We start from the raw sequence: 20,918 nt of genomic DNA, 5'->3' as shown, positions 1-20,918 counted from the left end.
AGATCACATGAAAGCATTTCGTGATTATCTCGTCTTATAAACGTATTGAAGTCACCACGATAAGGAAAGGCTACCTTAACAACAATAACAAAATTAAAGTAAAATTCCAAAGAGATCAATACATCCTAAATGATGGCATCGTTTAAAAGAGAGACTTTTGCATTTACCCAAATCTCTACACATGACAAAATCTCCAAAGATCATCCCCTGTGAGCTCTTGTGCATATGCTTATAGAATTTGAAATGGTTAGAAAACAGGCTAATAAATATCTCGCTTTTATAATAATAATGGGGGTTTAGCCTCCGTTTTTGCGACGCATGTCTAATCACAGAGGCCACCCACATCATTATTTGTTAATCTTTATTTATTAAATTACAAACATTTTTACAATTACATTTTTGATGTGGGTGGAGTCGGTTACTTCGTTCTTATCCAAGCAATGACAATGTGATCAATTCTGCACTTCCATTAATTATAAATTGTTCACACTGCCGCTGCCTGGATTTGAACCCGCAACCTAAGTCTAAATAGTCAAACGTTCTAAAACTAGCGCCTTAGACCGCTCGGCCATTTAGGCTCTCGCTTTTAAAAGAGCCTTTATATGGCCATGAAAGTTTGGCTAGTAGTATAAATTTCGATATTTCGGATCCAAGTTGACGATAGTTTTTGACATATTGATCTGAAATTTTGAATTGCAGAATACATTTCAAATATTACACGCCATAAATAAACTAAAATTTTATATTTTCGAGGTACAATAAACTCACATAATTCAAAAATAGAAATTCTATTGCTTTTTTCTGTGTGTAATTCAGAATTTAGACACTTAAGAAATGATAATCTGTGGTGAAAGCGTGGTTAGCTGTTGAAAGCGGTAGATGTTTGCCCAGCTGCAAAGCAGTAATTTTATACAGTTTAAAATAATATCGGTATTTAGTAATTAATTACGTAGAGTCAATTAAGATCGGTAAATTGTAGAATTCATTGGTTGAATGTGTTATGTTTCAGTGCCAACAGCAATTATTCTAGGCGGACCTGACTTACATGTGGACAAGGGTAGCACAATCAACTTGACCTGCACGATCCGTTTTAGTCCAGAGCCACCTGCTTACATATTCTGGTATCATCAGGATGAGGTAAGTGTTTTTACAGTTCAACTCAGTTCTGCCACACTAGGTGCTAGAATTAGATACTATACTACTGCGATGCTACCTAGAATAATATCTAGTCATGTCATCGACATCTTATTCTACATAGAATTTCTATAAACTTTAATTTGTACAAATTACATCAATTTCACTAATTGTTCTCAATTTTTATTTTCTATTTCATTCGATCCTTTCTTTGTTATTCCATCTCTTTCTATCCCTTTTCATTGTTTACTATTTATATTGATTTATTCTAATTTCATTTATTTTATTCAAATAAAATTTCTATGTTATTTCGACATCGACTTTCATTGTAATCATTGTTGAAAAGAAAATCATCAAATTAACGCTTTCACCCGAATAGCCAAACGCCCCTTGTCAAAGTCGCGCCAAAAGACGGTGAAAGGGGAAGACAAGGCCAAACTGGTGGCCTTGAAATGGCAAACTTTCAAATGGAGTATTAGTTAATTTTTTGGATACAACATTTTTGAATTTTGTGACCTCCTCAAATTATATCTGATTTTGATAAACAAAGTAGGTAATCCTACGAAATTTGGGTTATACTATTCAAATTTGAGGTCAAAATTCCAGCTTGAATATGTTTCAAGATTCCTGGGCTTTGATATTAAGCACAAAAATGAGCAGTACCAAAAAACAAAGATAAAAAGTTTGATCCAAAATTGGTAGCTTCTTAAAATAAAATTCAGGGTCCTGGTCCCAATAATTAGTAAAAAAATGAGTGAGTTAAACAAAGCAGCAATGCCAAGATCCAAAGACAAGATAATAAGGTGAAATACTTGCTTTCTAATTCTGACATAAAATCTATCAAGTATTCTCGATAATTTTAACTTTGAAAAAGCATGATTTGATGAATTTTCACCTTTTAAGTGAATGGCTTAGGAGCTTTTAAAAAGTTTTGAAAAGAGTTGGCGGTGAAGAACTAATAACATTTATTACAATTTTATATATTTTTTTCATAAATAACTTATTAAAATTTATTGTTAGAGAAATGGGAAAGACTATTCGACTAGGCTAGACTAGATATTGTATATACAAGACATTATTTTATACAAACAAAGACACGATACTGTTAAATTAGATTAGTTCAGCCGCAGTGGCATTCATAAAGTAACGAACCAGGTATCGTGGGTGATTCCATGAAAACCATGTTTATATGTAAAAGTGTCATTATAACCTGGCATAGTAATGTTAAATAAGATCTGTATGGACAGTCATTGTGAACGGACGCTATTACAGTGCAGTTCTAAAAGTATGTTACTTTATGTTAAACATTCAAGTATAACAAAATTTTCAAAGAATTCACGTAGTGGTGTTTTAACGTACTGAACCTATTAGGTTTAAAACGTTACCATTTTATGCCTCCCGAACTTACCTTAAAAAGATACCAAGAAATCGATATTTGTAATTTTGTTTTTGAAAGACAGAGATTAGAAGGTCAAAAATTTTCAATATATGAATTGAACCGAAAGTATTGGGCCACGTTGTCTGTAGTATAATATAGTAATGTACAATAAGCTTGTAGCATCTTTCTTTACTTAATATTACATTTTGTTTACATACGAGCGTTAACGTTAATGTTACCGTCAGCGTCAGCGTCCACCGATACATAAGGTAATTTGAAATGTATATTGTCAAAATCGATTATAACGACATTGAAGTCACTTACGATAAGAATGGTGACTTCATTTTTTTCACTTTAGGTGAAGAATTCTCAGTACAAGATCAAGAAAAAATCTTTAAAAATATACAAAATAGGAACGTTTAAAACTCACAAAATAAGAGATACAATCATAGACGTGTAGTCACTTCTATAGAAACTGCATATAAAACTTCGTTTTGCAAATAAAGGATGAATAACACGACAAAAGTGGTTACCCAATAGGAGATCGGACTAATTTTTTTTAATCAATTCAGATGAAGAATTCTCACTTCACGAATTGAAAAGTGAAGCCTATTTTTCAAAAACTAGTATGCAAGATATAAACGTTTAAAATTCTTAATTAAAAAAGGCGCAAGGTACCCACTCATGATACTATTTATATAAAATTTTTTAAAAAAAATTCTCGTTTTTAACCTTTCAAATGCCTAAAAATATCTTAAAATTGATATCTGGAAAAGCAAGGATTTTTGAATTGGGCCACTTTCAAGCAATTTGTAATGAATCGCTCGTTCATTATAAATAATTTTGACTATACATGTTATGTTACTTATACCTATGTATGTATAACTATAATAAGTAAGTACATGGGAATGTGGATGCTATTTCTAAAGATATAAAAAACATGGATCGATGTCAGTTCAAATATTGTTTCTTTTTTTTTAAGAGCTTGTACAAATTTAGTTGAATTTAATAAATTTAATAAAACTAACATGCATTCACCTGGACCCAGTCACAACAATATTCGAGCTTATTTCATAGAATTCGAGTAACAATATGTAAATTATTAATGTCAGTTAGATATTTTATTTTTCTAATTCCAAACGACCTCGCACAAATGTTTTGCCACGGAAAGAAATTTATTGTGAATATCACTGTGTCAGTATCGCGATCGGTATGAACGCCATAGTGTGTGCTGTATTAGGGGAATAGTAACTATAGTAATAGTAATAGCTATGGCGGACGAATCAATGAAGTATGGGCATCAGGCCATACAATATGAAAATCGTTAAAATGAATTTTGAATTTTAATTCGTAATCTTCGATATAATTTCTCAATTGAATTTGAATTGACTCTAAAACAAGCTTCTAATGGTAACTAGAACTACTGATGCAAACAAAATATTTTGAAAAATTAATAGGAAATAATTTTAAAATATATTCATTCTATAATGTTGTCGGTACATCATCTTTATATTTGTAAACATAATGCTAAAGTCTAAGTCTAACGTAACATAACGACAACGGTAACGCTTACGTAATGTTTATGTTAATCGTTACCGTTCACCAGAATTATTTATTTATCTTGGATCTTTATATTCATAGACTTTAGAGATTTTAAAGACGAAAACTTTTAATTAAATATTTTAACTTTTTAACTAAACATTTTGAGTTCTTTGCATTATTACTTAACTTCATCTTACTTATAGAATCAGAATAGGTTGTAACGACATTGAGGGTTCTGTTGTGCCCTTATTTTATGTTAGGTCCTTAAAATGTTTCAAGCAAAAGTTATCTATTTTTTATTAAGGATTATATCGTTATCTCTTTTCGTTTTTGAGTTGTTGTTTTTACGGATGATTTAGGTGATTTTTGATGATTTGGTGATTTTATGAACATCTATACCAAAATTTTATTGGTAGCATCAATATTTATTAGCTCTAGTTACAAACTTGGGACCAAACTTAATATACCTTGATATATTTTACATATATATCAAGGTTTAAAAAGTAATTCTTTTAATATTTGTGTATACTTTCAATAAATTTAATTCATGAGTCATATAAACCATTCGCATCACAGTACCCACAACTTAAAGATCGTATTTCTACGTCAGGAACCGTTTTTTAGAACCACATTTCGAGGAAAATGTTATTAAAGTTTTTTTTATATTTATTTGTGTTATCAATATACTTACCTTTAGTCAGTATTTGATAAAATAATTAAAAATGAATTACATAACATGAGTTGTTGTAACCAGTTTATTATTTTGATAAAACATAAAAATCATAGCTATATTTAAAATAAATTTTTGTAGTAGAATGTTATAGATATATTTCCAATTCGTCGTTATAAGCGATGCGATGTCTGTAACCAATTTTAGCTATACTTGTATAAATATGTTTTAAGTATGCTAAAGCTAATCACATTATATTTTTATGCTTATTTTTGTGACGTTTAGAGCCAATAATACATATTAAAATTTTATGAAATAAAATTTTTATCCATTTAATACCTCTATACGGCTGTATCGAAATGTACTTTTTTTATACTTAACTTACAAAAGTTCCTCCTATTTTCACTTTATCGCTTTTTATTTTATTTACAAACTATCTTTTATAAACAGAAGTTTCAATGAGCTATGAGTTTTTGAATAAATTTCGCATCTGAGAAGCGAAATATATCCATGCGTGCTCAAGATGTATAAACTATCCAGATTTGTTCAATTTGTATAATTTCTCTCGATTCCCTATAACCACATGCCACAATCCATCGGAATTGAATAATTTTAGAGATTTTTTGATTATTTGTTTGATATTCAGGTAAATTGAACAGTTTCAAGCAGCTTATGTTTTAAATTATTTAAAGATTGTTTTCGCTGTTATACCAATTTTAAGTATTTCAAAAAAATACCCTATCCCCTAAGAAAGAACTGTTCCCTTGAATAGTGATTGCAGGTTTCTTTACTCCAAAGCTTTTACTTTAAATTATTAAAAAGATGCTTTTCCTACAAAATAGTGTAGATATGAGAAAGAAATGACAACTTACTTTCAGTATTTCATTTTAAGACTCTTTCTTTTGAATGTTGGCAAATATCAAAAATGGCTTATCAACAAAAAGTAAGCTTTTAAAATGAAATAATCTGCTACTTTCCAAGATTTTGTTACGAAAAGTTTAAAGATTACTTAGGGATTTTTTGAAAGTTTTTCCTGGCATAAAATTGAAAATATTTCAAGAACGGTGACTACAAGAAAATTATATAAAGAGCCTATTAACTAATAAAATTTTTAAACAAAAATATGCGCATCCGAAAATAAATGGCATCCGAAATGTTTTTTGGCTACGTATGTGCCTTGAATGTTCTCCTGTATAATACGATACGATACGATATCGATACAAGTTATAATAAATTGAAGTTGACATTCTAATAATATGATGAATTGGCATACATAAGATATATTATTGACTTTAAAGCAGAAAAAGAAACTATGTATAAGACATAAAAACGACAGCCATCATAAGCATGTGAGTGGAGTGGTAGTGGGAGTGGTAGTGTAGATCCTGTGGGTTGGGTGCTTGTGGCTTTTGTTGTGGTCCATATCTCTTTTAAGAAAGGCTAATGTGAGTGAGTAATATTAGCATTCAATACATACATACACACACATATACATACATACATACTAATGATGTCACGAATATTCGCCTTCACGCATATTAGCACATTTTTACCCGACTGAGCAACGCAAAGGAGTGGTAATGTGTTGATCAGTCTATGCTTCTTCCTATGTGGCACACTAGAGGCCAAACGTGTGGGCTGATTTTGATGGTCAATCGATTTTTGACAATATTTTGTATTACACAACTTGCATTTTACATATTCAGCATCATAAATTGCTTTACTTCAATTTTTCATCACTTTTTAATCACAGTTAAAATTGACTGTTAGGCAAATGTAATTATGGCAAAGTAACCTCAAATGCAATTAAAGCAAAAAACTGAAGTTTCCTGAACTTTTTTACGGTTTAATGACAACTTACATGGTTTTTAATGATTTTATACGATGGACTCTTTTACTCTTACTCTTTTATGAAAAATATGAAAATTAACATTCACGGTTATTCAAGATAAATATTCGCATTTGTCCCACAACGTACAAAATATAACATTCGTCCCATCACTAATAAATTGTAATACATTTCCTTCATATATAAATATAAAAGGCTCTTTTATCTGCTTGTCTATATACAAATGTTTATATATATATATATATATATATATATATATATATATATATATATATATATATATATATATATATATATATATTAGCTCGTAAGCAACAGGACACCATCACTAAGATCATAAAACCCGTACATTACGCGCAATTAATTTGGAAGATCTGTGTAAGAAACGCAAAAAAAAAACAATATTTCCATATTTAAAAAAGGCGAAAACACTGGAAAATTCAATCTCCCAAAAAGACAACACTTCTTAGACACAATTTCAAATTATATACCAATTTCCAAACCTCTAACTCAATTAATAAGGGTTAAGGAAGTGCTCTAAGTCCTAAAATCGTACAAAACATGATTTTTCGTCATAAAAATGAATAGCTGTTATCAGTAATGAGCCTGTGTTGAATTTTTTTCAATAACCTAACTGATCAAAATCATAATTAAGGTCTCTAGGAAAACTAATTTTACTTGCGTTATTTTTTCAAGAATAACCCTTTGCTGAAGGAATTGTCAGTCATAAAGTAGAGTAGCAAAGCGGATGGGAAATGGCTATTATAGCCTTCATAATATTCAAATATAAAAATTAATGATTTTGTTTTTATTAATATTTATCCCCCCCTATGAAAAAATTCGAAAAATCGAAAGAACTTTTTGCTCTCCAATTTCGCCCGAACTTAGTATAAAAGGTAATTTGGACCCAAAAAATACAAAAATCGTATTCATTTGATGATTCGATTCTATCATATTTTATTTATTTTATTCTATCGATTCAGTCTTTGTCACATTATTTGTGTGATTACATTAAGATCGGTCGGTCACAACTATAAAAAATTATAATGATATTTTAAAAATCATAGAGGTTTTTATTTGTGGTCGGGTCACATGATTCTAGTTAAGGGCTAAAACATAAATTTTGTTTGATTTATATGCATAATAAATAGTACGTAACACCAAAAACTCATAGCTCATAGAATGAATGTTGAATGAATGTAGTCAAACGATATTAGTTTTAGTTTTATTTTCGAAATTAACATATTTATTTAGTCAAATAATTTTTTTATATATACATTTTTACATTTATTAAATTCATAAATTTATCATAATATTTATTATAAATATAAATATAATCATGTAATCTGATTTGCATATTTGAGTTGAATATTTTTAATTATCAAATTCAATTGGAAATATTGTAATGAATAATGTTTTTTTAAAATTTATTAAACATTATTTAATTACCTTTAATCAACTATAATAAACAATCATTTTTATACATAAATAATAGATGCACACTGTGTCCTTTTCTCCTCGAAAGATAGAGATAGAAGTTTTGTATTGATATTAACATTTGTACAGTTATTCATATGTATGCCAGTTTAATTCATATAATGTTGGCAGAAAGGGAAAATTTATATAAAAAATAACATGCAATGGAACTCTCCATAGTCAAAGAACATGAAAAAGACTATCATAGTCAAAGAATATTAGGAAAACGATATCTCGAATCGATTTTTAATGTTATCTAGAAAACTATTCATTTAATGGTTAAATGTATCAGTTTTTTGCCATTTTTAGGTCAAAATTATCTTATATACCAAGTTATATCAAAATTCGAATTTTTTTCTTTTGGAATTTGATAAAACTCATTTTATAAGGTCAATTTAATCCAAAAAATTCAATTCATCAAAAATTGGGTCTAAATTTCGATTGGTCGAGTATTTTATGAGAAAAATTATATCTCGAATGAATGGTGGGGTTTTTAAAAATTGTGATGAAATAAAAATGATAACGTGTTTTGATACGTTTGAGTACTTGTGTGTGTATGTGTGTGTGTGTGTGTGTTTATTTTGTATAACATTGGCAAACATTTTAACTAGTTCATTACCCACGATGCGATGTATGAAAAACTCTCTCCTGAATTAGCAAAAATTACACATCATTATTCATATGTGTGCAGCTCAGCTCAGCTCCATCTACCTAAAATATTTGTATTTTTATCTATGTTTAAATATATATAGCCACCCTGGAACCTCACACACATCAGCACCATCAGCTCCACTTTACAGCGCCATCTCCACCTCTAAACGAGGGGCACAGGGTAAAATTATGCTTCAGTTTCAATTTTTGGAACTATGTTCCTTATCGCACTTTATAATTTGTTTACTGGTTGGAAGGTAAAACCAAAAAATTTGCAACAATTTAAAACGACCCCAAAAATCCAACGATATGTTACCTAGGAAACTAAAACTTTTTTAATCGATTGAGCTTGTAACGAATTTGAGAATATTTTGAAAATAATTTACAATCTGTCTATTTATATTTTTTGTGCAAAGTTTATGTTTTTCATTAAAAAAAATGAGTTGTGAGTTATCAGAAGAAGTTAAACATAATAGAGATATTTTAAAGTAAGTGTGTGCACCTGTGTGTGCATGTTCTTTCCCTGCGCCCTTTGTATCATCATACTGTGATTTGAGTATGTGTGTGCCATGTGTGTGAGTTAACTTATAAAGGCCTTTAAATCATAATTACCAAATGAAACCCAACATGAATTAATGAATTAATAAATAACATGCTACTTAGAGGGTAGCAGCTATCTCTGTTCTCCCAAAATAGTTACCTTGGAAACGTAATTATTCGTAAAATTTATAACTGATTTATACTTAATGTAAGATTCTACAAGTTGATCTAACATTCAAGTATTTATCTTAGCTTTTATTCTTGGATTTTGGACAATAGCTTCTATTAGGCATCTATTTTTTCGATGCCCACTCATATCAAATAGACCTGATTTTTGAAATTTGTGGGTTGAAATTAACTTTAAAACTGAGTTTTATCAAATTCTAAAAAAAAACATTTTCCCCCAATTTTTAAATTTTTAGACTCACTCCTCTTAAGAAAATTTATAAAAGCTAAAACGAAATTTTTGATTCTGATTTCAATGAAACTCATCAGCATACGAGGTAATTTTGCCTCTAACAATATAGAAATCAGGAACCTTTTTTACAAATGTTTTCAAGTAGAGAAGGAAAACGGAAAATACATTCTATGTGAATGCGAAAGCTTCCGTCTCAAACGACATCATCTTTTGGGACGGACTAATTTTCACTGAAGTGAAATAAATAAAGTATCGTGCAGAAATATCTTAAAGTTTATTATAGCTGTATAGCTGGAGCAGATTTAAAGAGTTGCACGATGGATTAAATTGGTCGCTATACAAAAGATTTTCTAAGACAAACTCCTAGCTCAATTCCAATCTAATCTAGTTTGATTCTCAAAAGCCACCAAGATGAGAGATGTGACGATTAGTGCAATAAATCAACAGATACACTTAGGAAATACTTGTAACATATACATTATAGACATTCTATGAAGTGTACCCAGACCGAGACTCCGGACTCAAAACCCAAACCCTTACTACTTAAAGTGGTATTGGAGTTATATACTACAGGGGAAGACGTACTGCCTAGCATCAAAAAATATATTCATGTGTTTTTTTAAAGCCATACATTAAAATATCACAATGGTTTTTGAGAATTTAAGTACTAAGCAACTATCGGTAAGAACGTGTGAACCATTGTACATGATGTGTGACCACGATAAAACAGTATAATGTACCATGGGTCACACTAAAATGTAGTTGAATCATGATTAAAGAATCTATAAGAATGAAATATATCTATATAAGAATGAAAGCTGACTGATAGATCAACGCACAGCTGAAAACGCTCCTTCCTTAAATGGCGTAAGTTAGCACTAAGAAAGGATTTTTGGAAATTCGTTTCTTAAGGGGTTAAAAAAGAGATGTGGATTTTGTATAAGGGAACTCCATGTTAATAATTTTATTGGTTAACGTATGTTGTATTGTTACTAAGGTTTTTTGATACAATAGTTGCAAAATAATTATTTTTCTCATAAGCAGTATGATATGAATGCTTCTTTATAAATCGAAAATCTGAAACTATATTTTATCGTTGTACGAAATATTTGAACGATGGTTTTGAAGTTATGTACATAAAGTTCAAACCGGCAAAAAAATTCGAGGAAGCAAATCCACTGAAGCTAGAAATTTGAATTATTTTTTCAAAAGCAAGTCAATGGCAATATCGCATCGAGCAGCTGTACTGAAGAAGGAACATAAGGCTCAAGGCACTACATCTTACCCTACTACATAGCTACGTAATAAGTAACCAAAGGTACAATACATGTAAATGACGTAGGTAACATTATATGGTGAGTGACGACTAGTCACTACTAGTCACTATAGTCACTATAGGTAGTCATTACCTATCTGTATCTGTATCATGATAATGTGATCATCATGAACACATAACCTCACTAATTTTAGTTCACTACCCTCATCCTAAAACATTTTCACACAGGGTGTTACCAAATTACCGGAATAGCAGAAACCTTCACTTCCAAGAAAATTAAAAAGAGAATTTTATTTTAAAAAGGGTTTGTTTGAAAAATTTTTCCTAGAAAGATTTATTTGAGTTTGTTTAAGAGTAACCAATTCCGTACATGGTACGGCTAAATTTTTATAATGGTCTAAGAATGAAGAAGATGTGCACGGTAAGAAATGTATGGCGTTTACTACAATGCCGTTATGGTATAGAAACAGCTACTATAGTATCTATACTAGCTTAAGTACTATTGCAGTATTAAATAGTGCTATCAACTAAAAGTATTGTGATAGCGCCAACCAGTATGGGCCACTAGCTTTTATTTTCCTGAGCGGTCCGTTTTTAGACCGTGAGTACATTTTTGCAAACCTAGGTGTATAAGCTTGAAAATGAGGGGGGACTCATGGAATTTGATAAAGGAATAAGGAAGATAAGGGTATATTATTGGACTGTTTCAGCGCTTTTCTAACAGCCTGTAGGTATAAATATATACATATATATTTGTATAGATTGGTGTTCATCAATTATTTAAGAACTTAATTCAATATTTTATATAAATCAATTAAAACTAATTTATATAATATCTATATTCTAGTTCGAGTCGACTCAAGTTCTAGGATCACTCCTTACACTTCTACATTTTCTATCTCTTTATTATTAGTTTATATTGCTCCAATGAATCACTTAGTGCAGCAAGAAGTGGCTAACAAGTGTGCAAATATTGTAGCAATTTCCACAGATATTCTGAATATGCCACGATATACTCAAGTTCTAATAAAGATATTCGAAAAAAAAAGGTTCTTAAAAACTTAATACTTAAGATCGTGCTAGCGTTGTTGCTATAGGATAAAATGTATTTTTATGTGCATAAAACTACAAAAATATTATTTATTGGCCAATCTACGGACGTTTCAAACCAAGCGCTACAGTTTGACCTTATGCAATATCATATTTTTTTTACAATTTTAACCATATCCCCGATTCTATTGGTCGTATCAAGGCGAATAACAAAAAAAGAATTACTGGATTTTTCAAGTAGAATAAAATGGTACAAACTTGGAAAAATTTTGAATAGTTTAGGAGCTATGTTCGTAAAAACAATTAATTTGTTTATAACAAATTCTCCCCCTCCCTACTCTGAGCGATGATCAAGTAGAAAAATTTGGATTCAGCGAATCAAAATACGTCGAAATACTCTCCTTGTTCGGTATGACCTGTAAATGCATACGAAACTCACTCAGCGCCTACACTAAATAAAACGAACCAAGTAATTAGAAATATATATGTCCAGGATGGCCTTAGTTGTTCTTTCAATAACCATAAACAAATTATAACTTTAGCATCTAACAATTTACGCCCACCTCTTAAAACTGTTACAAATACAGACAACACATACAAAAGGATTTTAATTAGAAAATAGCCGTTCTTCGCCTGGTTCGCTGAACAATTTGAAATAATATCTTTTTACTATCTTCGTTGGTTGTGGCAAACTTTGTCTTGAAGAAATGTTTTTTTATTTTTGCTTGAATCAAGAATTCCTTTTTAAATTTTGCTTTCGTTTTAAATTTAAAAAACTATTTTTGAGTAAGAAAACAAGTCTTAAAAAATAACAATTTTCTTCGGGGAATAATTTATTTTCATGATAAATATAACGAACTTATTGAAAAAAACATTTTGTAATAATCTTGATTTCTAGGAAAATTAACCAGATGAAGCTAATTAATTGATACTGATATCCGTGAAAATTACATTGTTATATTACGAAAAGTATTCGGTAGGTACGCTAATAACTAACTCCCGAATGTAAAATATCCACATTTTTTAATTTAATTAGATTTATCAAATTTTTTAGAATTTTTTATAATTAAATACTAAAAATAATTATGAAATACCAAAAATTAAAAATTTATGTTTATTTTGACAGTCATATTATTATACAATGGTATGACGTAACACAAACATGATACCACCCCATGCACGATACACTCTGGTAGCTGGTAGCTGGTGGCTTCCAAATGACGTAAGAACATGTAGTTTAGCGCTCGCTATCGATATGCATTTTTTATAGATTATGCATTAGCTATCGATTTTGCATTTTTACGATGATCATTTTTGACATCTATTAGGTAGGGACGATGAAGATTTGAAGAAATTTTTTCAAAATGTCATCATCAGTACAAAAGAAATAGCTCCATTTTCTTCGTCAATTCGTAAAAACCAGAATTGATTGCATAACGTTGAACCTGGTTTTATCTGGAATGTCTCGAAATTTCTATTCAATAATCCAAAAAACACAAAATTAAATCGTGCTCATTATCATCGGCTCCCGTAGTGATAAGAGTAGCTCGTTGTTTTTATGTAACCCATGCCCCCGCCCCCGCTAACATATCTCAAACAACTAAGGGTAAAAATAAAATAAATAATTTAAAAAAAACAATTTTTTTTTTTAATAAAAAATAATAAACATAAATGAATTCATAAAAACACATATATATGAAATCGTAATTAATTAAATGAATTATATTTAATTAATATGCAGTATGAATTACAACATAACTAGCTCTAACTCTGAGCTACAGAGAGTACACAAACATACCAACAAAAACCTGCATTCTAAAAAAATTATTTTATAAATATAATTTTCTAAGTATTCGTGGAAAAACGAGACTTATACTAATTGATAAATATTGTCAGAGATTTCTATGTAAATATTATTTGTAAGACAACTGAATTGCAAAATGAACGTTTGTAAACATTTGAACGATATTTTTTTAAACTGATTTTTATATTATTTTGGCCAAACTGTTTTAGCTAAGTTTTTTAAAATTTTCACATCAAAACTTGTTTGAGTAAAATTATTAATTCTACATAATCACTAAATACCTTATACCTTATATATTTAAACAAGCAATTCTTATAATGATCACGAAATATCTAAAATATTTAAACAAGCAATTAGTAATCAATTTAGCTCGTTTCGATTTTAGAAAATGTCGTTTTATCCATGTTTTCGGAAAAATATGAAACACTGACTGCAAAATATGACTCTTTCTGACATCTATTGGTGACGAAATAAAGTTTAAACCTTACCGGGACATTCAAATTGGTATTTGTGAGGAGACATTTTAAATGTTTCTTATATTTGTGATAAAATTTGTGTCTCGGTTATCCATGTTGCTAAAGGAATAAACAATGAACAACGAATAACAAAGCAAGAAACACTTTTCACTTCCTTATCAGTTTTTTCTGAAATAAAATTGAAAAGTTAATAAAGAATTGTTTTACAAAAAAAAAAAAATCAAATATTCAAAGTGTAATTTTAAAATGTGTAAAAGTAGTGCAGTGAACATAATGTGTGGCTGTGCACATACACACACACATACACACATACATATGTTTGATACACAAAACTAAGCACAAACAAGCTTTGATATAGTGAACTAAGTATATGTAATATAAAGCTCCAGTTACAAAATCAATATATACTCATCGCTATTATAAAATAATTCATTCCTCCATGTAGTTATTATTCAGAATATTCGTTTTATTTTTTTTTTGATAATATTCCTACCACCCACCTAAGGTAAAAACAAGTTCACACCTCTAACGTGAGCCTATTATCAAAAAGTTGTGCCTTTTCTACAAAGATATTCTTTTATTTAAAATTCCTCCATACACCGTTTTAAATCAAAAAGAAAACAAGCAATTGAATGAAGTGTTGAAGCATCCTGTGTAGTAAGTGTGGAATGCCAGTCTTTGCATTATTTTGTATATATTAGAAGAGTTTAACTTCGGAAATTTTTGGGCCTGTTATTTTATTTTCGTTAATTTTATTTTCGTACACAGTACATTACTATGATAACTAAAATAAATTAAAAATACTATACACTTTGATTTTGTACACAATGAAAACTGTTTTCAAGACTGAAGATAGTTTACTTGAGTGTTTTGTGACACCTTGTAAAAACGTATAAATAATAATTGAGTCAGAGCTACATAGTTAATTCGAGTAGAATCAGCGCTTGTATATATGAGTAGAGTAGAGTAGAGTATGAGTTTTGAATTGGATAGCGTGTATATCCATATCAAATATTTTATTTCGAACTAGCTATTTAATTTTTTGTATTATTTTAAAAAGTAAAACTCATTTTCTCATTATGTAATATAAATAAATATAAAGGAATCATAAAATCAAGAACTAAAAATATAAATTATCTTTAATTTCTTTATTTGAAATGACATTTTAATTTAACTGTAACTGCTAGCTATAAGACATGAACTATGAGCTATGAGCTACTCTTACTCTTTTTATGAGTTTTTTATTCCACTACTGGAAAACTCAATCATTTTATTCACAAAATACTGCTTATGTATAAAAATATCACCTTTGTTACATTACTGTTAGTGTTCGGTACTCCCTTCATGTTAAAACTTCTACGTTCTCACTCCAGATATTCATTCAGTCTCACGTTCACGTTCGATACTGTACTACTGTACTACTGTACTAGCTAGTGTTCCCTTGTATCTGATCCAGACCAGAGATGTGTGGCTGAGGATGGTCGATTCGTTTGTTTGTTTAACGATACGTTAATATTTGAGTTAAGTACTCATATAATTTCAGTGTATTTTTTTAATGGCTTTCAACTAACAGAATAACATTTATTTTTTTTCTCCTCGTATTTTTTAATTTGATTTTTAACCAATAAATGTTTTCCAAAACCTAAATGAATGTTTCATCAATTTCTTCACTCAAATTCATTTTATATCAAAATATTTTTAAAAGTTAGAAAAATTAAAATTTGAAAGTCTAAATTATATAAACTTAAACAAAACGAAAGTAGTTATTCCACTTAAGGAAATTCCTCAATATAACTGAGCGTATAATATTTGAGGTATTGATAACTGCGATCAAATTTGGGAAAAGATACTGCGTTAAGTTGGAAAAGTTAAACGATAATTAAGAGTGAAATTTTTCGAAATTTGCCATAGATTTGAAAATATTGAAGCCTCAAGATTTGGAAGAAATGATTACTTGAAAGAAAGACACTTTTTTCGTAACATAAATGCTATTAATTTATTTTATGAAATAATTTTCTTTATAGGAAAATATGCATAGTTTTCTAAAGTAATCCTAAGAAAATTACGGTTTTTTCATAAGAAAATATCCCTTTGAAAACACTTCGTCTCGTCTTATTAGAATGTACAAGATGACCACGAAAACGTGATTTTGGAAGAACGTTTTTAATTTCGACTATATTTTCCAAATTAAAAAAAAATAAAAACAATAAATCTTCAATTATCGTCAGACAATTTGGTGAAAAAACAATGAAATATGTTTGATTTTAATAAGAAATTGGAAAATAATTACGTCCTGAATACTTATTTATAAAATATTTCCATTGTGGAGTATAAAAAAAAATTATTATTCATAATATGAAATAGAAAAAGTTTTGAGAAACTTCAACGGTCATTTTTCAGATATTTGATTTTTATGTAATATTTTAGTTTATATAAAATTTTTCATGAAAATATTATCCAGACATTGAAATGTGTTACAGTTACTTGTTACTATAATATAGTATGGTTTGTATACAGAATATACAAAGGGAAAAATCAGGAAAAATATCATTTCATTTATTATTTATGTATTCGATAAGTTTTTTGTGTTGTTTGGACAAAGTTTTCAAGTTGAGGTATATCAAGTAAAAAGTATACTAACATGAGAAAATGGGAAAATCAAAAACATTAATCAAAAAAAATAATATCATATTGAAAATTCATTGAAAATACGTGTCCTACTTGATCAAAATATTTAGATAAGTTTTTCACCAGAATATAATATGTATGTACAATCAAAATCGGTTATAACGAAATTTAACGAGCCCACAATATTAGTTGTAATTGCGATAATCGTTTACAAAAATATTAACTTTTTATCTTTAATGGAATTTTCTGGAAGGGCAAGCTTTTATTGTACTAAAAAGTAGAATATAATTATTTCTATGAGTTATTCATACACGACTATTTGTTAAAGTTGCGTCAGTTTCAAATTTGAAGGCTTGTGAAAATCATCTGACGACAAATAAAACCCCTTCCAAATGAACCCTTAGTAACCTAATAATTGCTAGTAACTAATTCTTACTGATGAACATATTATATTCAAAGTTGAATATAGGTTTTAATTTCTAATTGGTCATAGCAGCCGATACGTCGTTAAAAGCGATTTTGACTGTATACGGTATACCCTATAAGAACATTTTTCACTGATTTAAATAATCATTTTCATTTTGAGATAGATTAGTTGTCATAAAATTTAAAGTGCTAATTTAAATGAAAAAACATGCACAAGTCATGCAAAAAAGAAGCAGCTCTTTTACCAACTACATCAAGTGTACAATACAAACTCTATGCTGTACAAACTCTAGTATACACTGTGTTCACTTTAAGTGCAAGTTCTCATTAGTAAGTTTCCTCCATTTTAACACTTCAAACTTTCTCTAGACATATCTTTTTCTCACTTTTGCGAGATATGACACTTGACACACTTCATTAGACATACGTCTTGGGTGTGGTTATCTCATTTTTAGGGATTCTTTTTATCTAAGAGGGAAAAAACGAGGTTACCGTTACAAACACAAAAATTTTTGGATTAGCACTTATATCAACTTCGTAATTTAAAGTTCTCTCCTGTGTTTCGTTTTTCTTAAGTGAAGAAAGATTTATGGAATTGATTTGAAGATTACTTTTGTATTGAGCTTTTTTTATGGAAATGATTTCGCACTTCTATACACAGAAATTAATAAAGTGATAGGCACAAGCTATTCTTTAAATTTGTAGTTGAGAAAACAAGACTAGATTTTGAAATGTATATGATCATCTGGAATTAATTCTAAAGATACCTATATAGCACCCCCTTTGCACCAATCCCCGCGCTACACCACTGCTTCTATAACATCATGTATATACACAAATACTGCTTACACTTTTCTTTAGTTTTCTTAACATTTTTTGCCGTCAGTAATGTTTATGTGGATTTGGATGGATGTATATGAAAACGGAGAAGTCATTAGAAATGAAAATAAAGATGATTATTACGTTTATTTTGAAATATTATGAAAAACATTTATGTTTTGTATACTTTAGTCAACTTGCATAACATCAGGTTTTGTTCTTTTATTTCTTACATCATATTTTTATTATGTCGTTCGTCAAAACAGTATCGATTACGTCATTACGAGTGAATGTTTTGAATTGTTTTTAATGAAATATTCGCCAAATTAGCCAGACACAGAGGGAGGTTGAAGTATGACTCAGCGTGACTAATTGTGACACAGGAGAAATGCTTTAAGGAAACGGAACGAAACAAATTGTCGAATTCATTTAAATTTCCATCTCATTTTGGTCATTAATAAATTTTTGATAATTTATATTTAGGTGGTTGCAGAAAATGTAAAGCGTAACGCAATGTGATGAAGGAGGACTGTGAGGTGAGCAAGACGAAATTTTGCGTGACGTATTTTATGGATAGTACTTACTGGTGATAAATTTATCTTTTTGCTGACTACAGTAAGGTTCCCAAATACATTGTTCCAACTCATTGCTGTTAAATGCAAAATGCTACCAAAAACATTGATGTCGCAAGCATAACCCATTCAGTTGACGTTAAAGTGTAGTTGACGTTAAATTACTGGAGCATCCTGTAAAAACAAAATAAATGTTAAGTGTGAGCACAGCTAGAGCTATTAAGAGGGAACAACTAGCTTCACATCCACATCCACACAACGTAATCACATAACACAACCTGGCAAACAATCATCCCGCACTGTTACCTTCACCTTCTACCAAAGAAGGAAATTACAAAACATTGGGATAACTTTACCTTTACGTTTTACAATGAAACACAACGAAACAACTGTAAAACAAAACGAAACATTTCACTTAAAACTATTTATTTTCTCATCCGATGACGTCACTCGACTCGCTACTATTTTATACATGCCAGCTCCACTTTAGTATATATTATGTATCTGTATCTTGTTTTACCGCCTGGTCTGTTCGTTTGTCCGTCTGTTTGTCTGTTCGTCTGCGTCTACGTTTCATTCTCGATATCAACAAATCTTTTCCCTACACCACTCTTTTAAACCGCAATCAATTCAATTCAATCCTTTATCCTTTTTTTCATGTAACCTTTAACTGTATTAATCTGGACGGTCGATGTCTCATTTTCAAAAAGAACAATTTTTTTGTACGTTTTAAAATTTTTATGTCTACTAATATACGATTTCGGGTGTTATTAGTAGGAAGTTAGGAGTGTTGAAGGACAGTGTCTATTACAACACCCCATTACAACTAAGTAAATCACAAAATGAAATGAAATACAATGAAAAGAATAAATTCAGCTAATGTATGTCACATCGGCCTTAAAAGACAAATATTACAAAATTTATAAAAAGCACTTTTCGAAGTATACGAAAAAGTGCATTCTATTAGAAAGTAAGTTTGGCTTGAAGTAGCTTGAAGTAGGTGTGTGTTCAGTTCGTTACTTATTTCTTGAACTGTTTTATCAAGAAAATTAATTAAAAACAAAATCAAATATTTACCCCCACTGCTTGTGTACTTGTGTACTTGTGTAGTACTAGTTATTAGATAACTGATAAAGGTATAGCTGCTAGTGATTTGGTAATCTGGTATATGTGTGTATATGTGATATGTATGTCAGCGCACATCACCAAAAAATCTTTGATTCAAACAATTACTTATATCGCATCGTTTGAAAAACAAAAGTTATCTAACCTTCTAAAAATATATAATAATACTAGAATGTTCTGTAAATCAAGATAAAAGTGCGCACCTTCCAGCAATTCTGATAATAAGTTTCAAACATACAATTAACAAATAGATTTTCATAAGTAACGCGCGTTCGAGTTCGAATATATGTATTTATACTTAATATATGTTAGTACAGGCTGTGAATTTTCATATTAAAAAAATACCCTGTTCGTCCTTAGGTTAAGGCGATCATTATGACAAAAATGGAAGTTTTTAAGAAAAAATACTTTAGAAAAAGTCGGAGTGAAGGAAGTTATTTTAAAGAAATCGGGTAGAATTATAACGAAAAACCGGTTTATTGTATAACAAAAAAGACGAAATAAGCATTTAACAACAAAAACAGAGAAAATGCAAAAGTATGTTATTTGGAAACAAAAGGAAAAACGGGAACTTATAAACTAATATGTAAAGTATACTCACAGAATTTTTGCATTTCCCAAATTGTGCGGAAATGTTATATTATTTTGTGACCAAAAAGGTCACAATTTGAGCTCCAAAAAATCGAATATTTCGAGAAAATAAACGACGAAAAACATGTTTTCTATTAAAATTAACATCGGATTTGACTTTATCGATTCTAATTGTTTGAAAAATTGGTTTTTCTTAAATATGAAAGTTAAAAGCCTGTACTATTAGTAAAGTGGAGTTGAAGTAAAGTGAGTGGGGATGACAGTGGGGTGGTATTTATGTTGATGGTATACATGTGAGAACGTTTGCCTACAGGTTTGTTAATGCGGTATTTCACAATTTAATATGACTTCTACTAATATATTTTGTAAGACGAATATTATATAAGGGGTCCTATCAAATCTATTCACAATACACACATACCCCACTCCCCACTCCCCATCAGTGGAGAGGATATTTATCTACCCTTTTACCCCTTTTACTCACTTATACACC

The 20,918-nt window shown here is 29.6% G+C and overlaps 1 protein-coding gene across 3 annotated transcripts in view; it reads left to right on the top strand.

The window, feature by feature from the left end:
• The window catches only part of LOC123302082 (kin of IRRE-like protein 3), a 363,766-nt gene that overhangs the window by 306,130 nt on the left and 36,718 nt on the right, over positions 1–20,918 (top strand). For all 3 annotated transcript variants that reach the window (XM_044884866.1, XM_044884867.1, XM_044884865.1), the window contains one exon: positions 1,010–1,137. In XM_044884866.1, coding sequence (XP_044740801.1) covers positions 1,010–1,137 — 128 coding nt within the window. The remainder of the gene's footprint in view (positions 1–1,009; positions 1,138–20,918) is intronic.

The sequence above is a fragment of the Chrysoperla carnea genome, chromosome X (genome assembly GCF_905475395.1).
Source record: "Chrysoperla carnea chromosome X, inChrCarn1.1, whole genome shotgun sequence".
In the NCBI taxonomy this organism is placed as follows: domain Eukaryota; kingdom Metazoa; phylum Arthropoda; class Insecta; order Neuroptera; family Chrysopidae; genus Chrysoperla; species Chrysoperla carnea.
The sequence above is the reverse complement of the archived record's forward strand: the minus strand, read 5'-3'. Positions and strand labels throughout refer to the sequence as shown.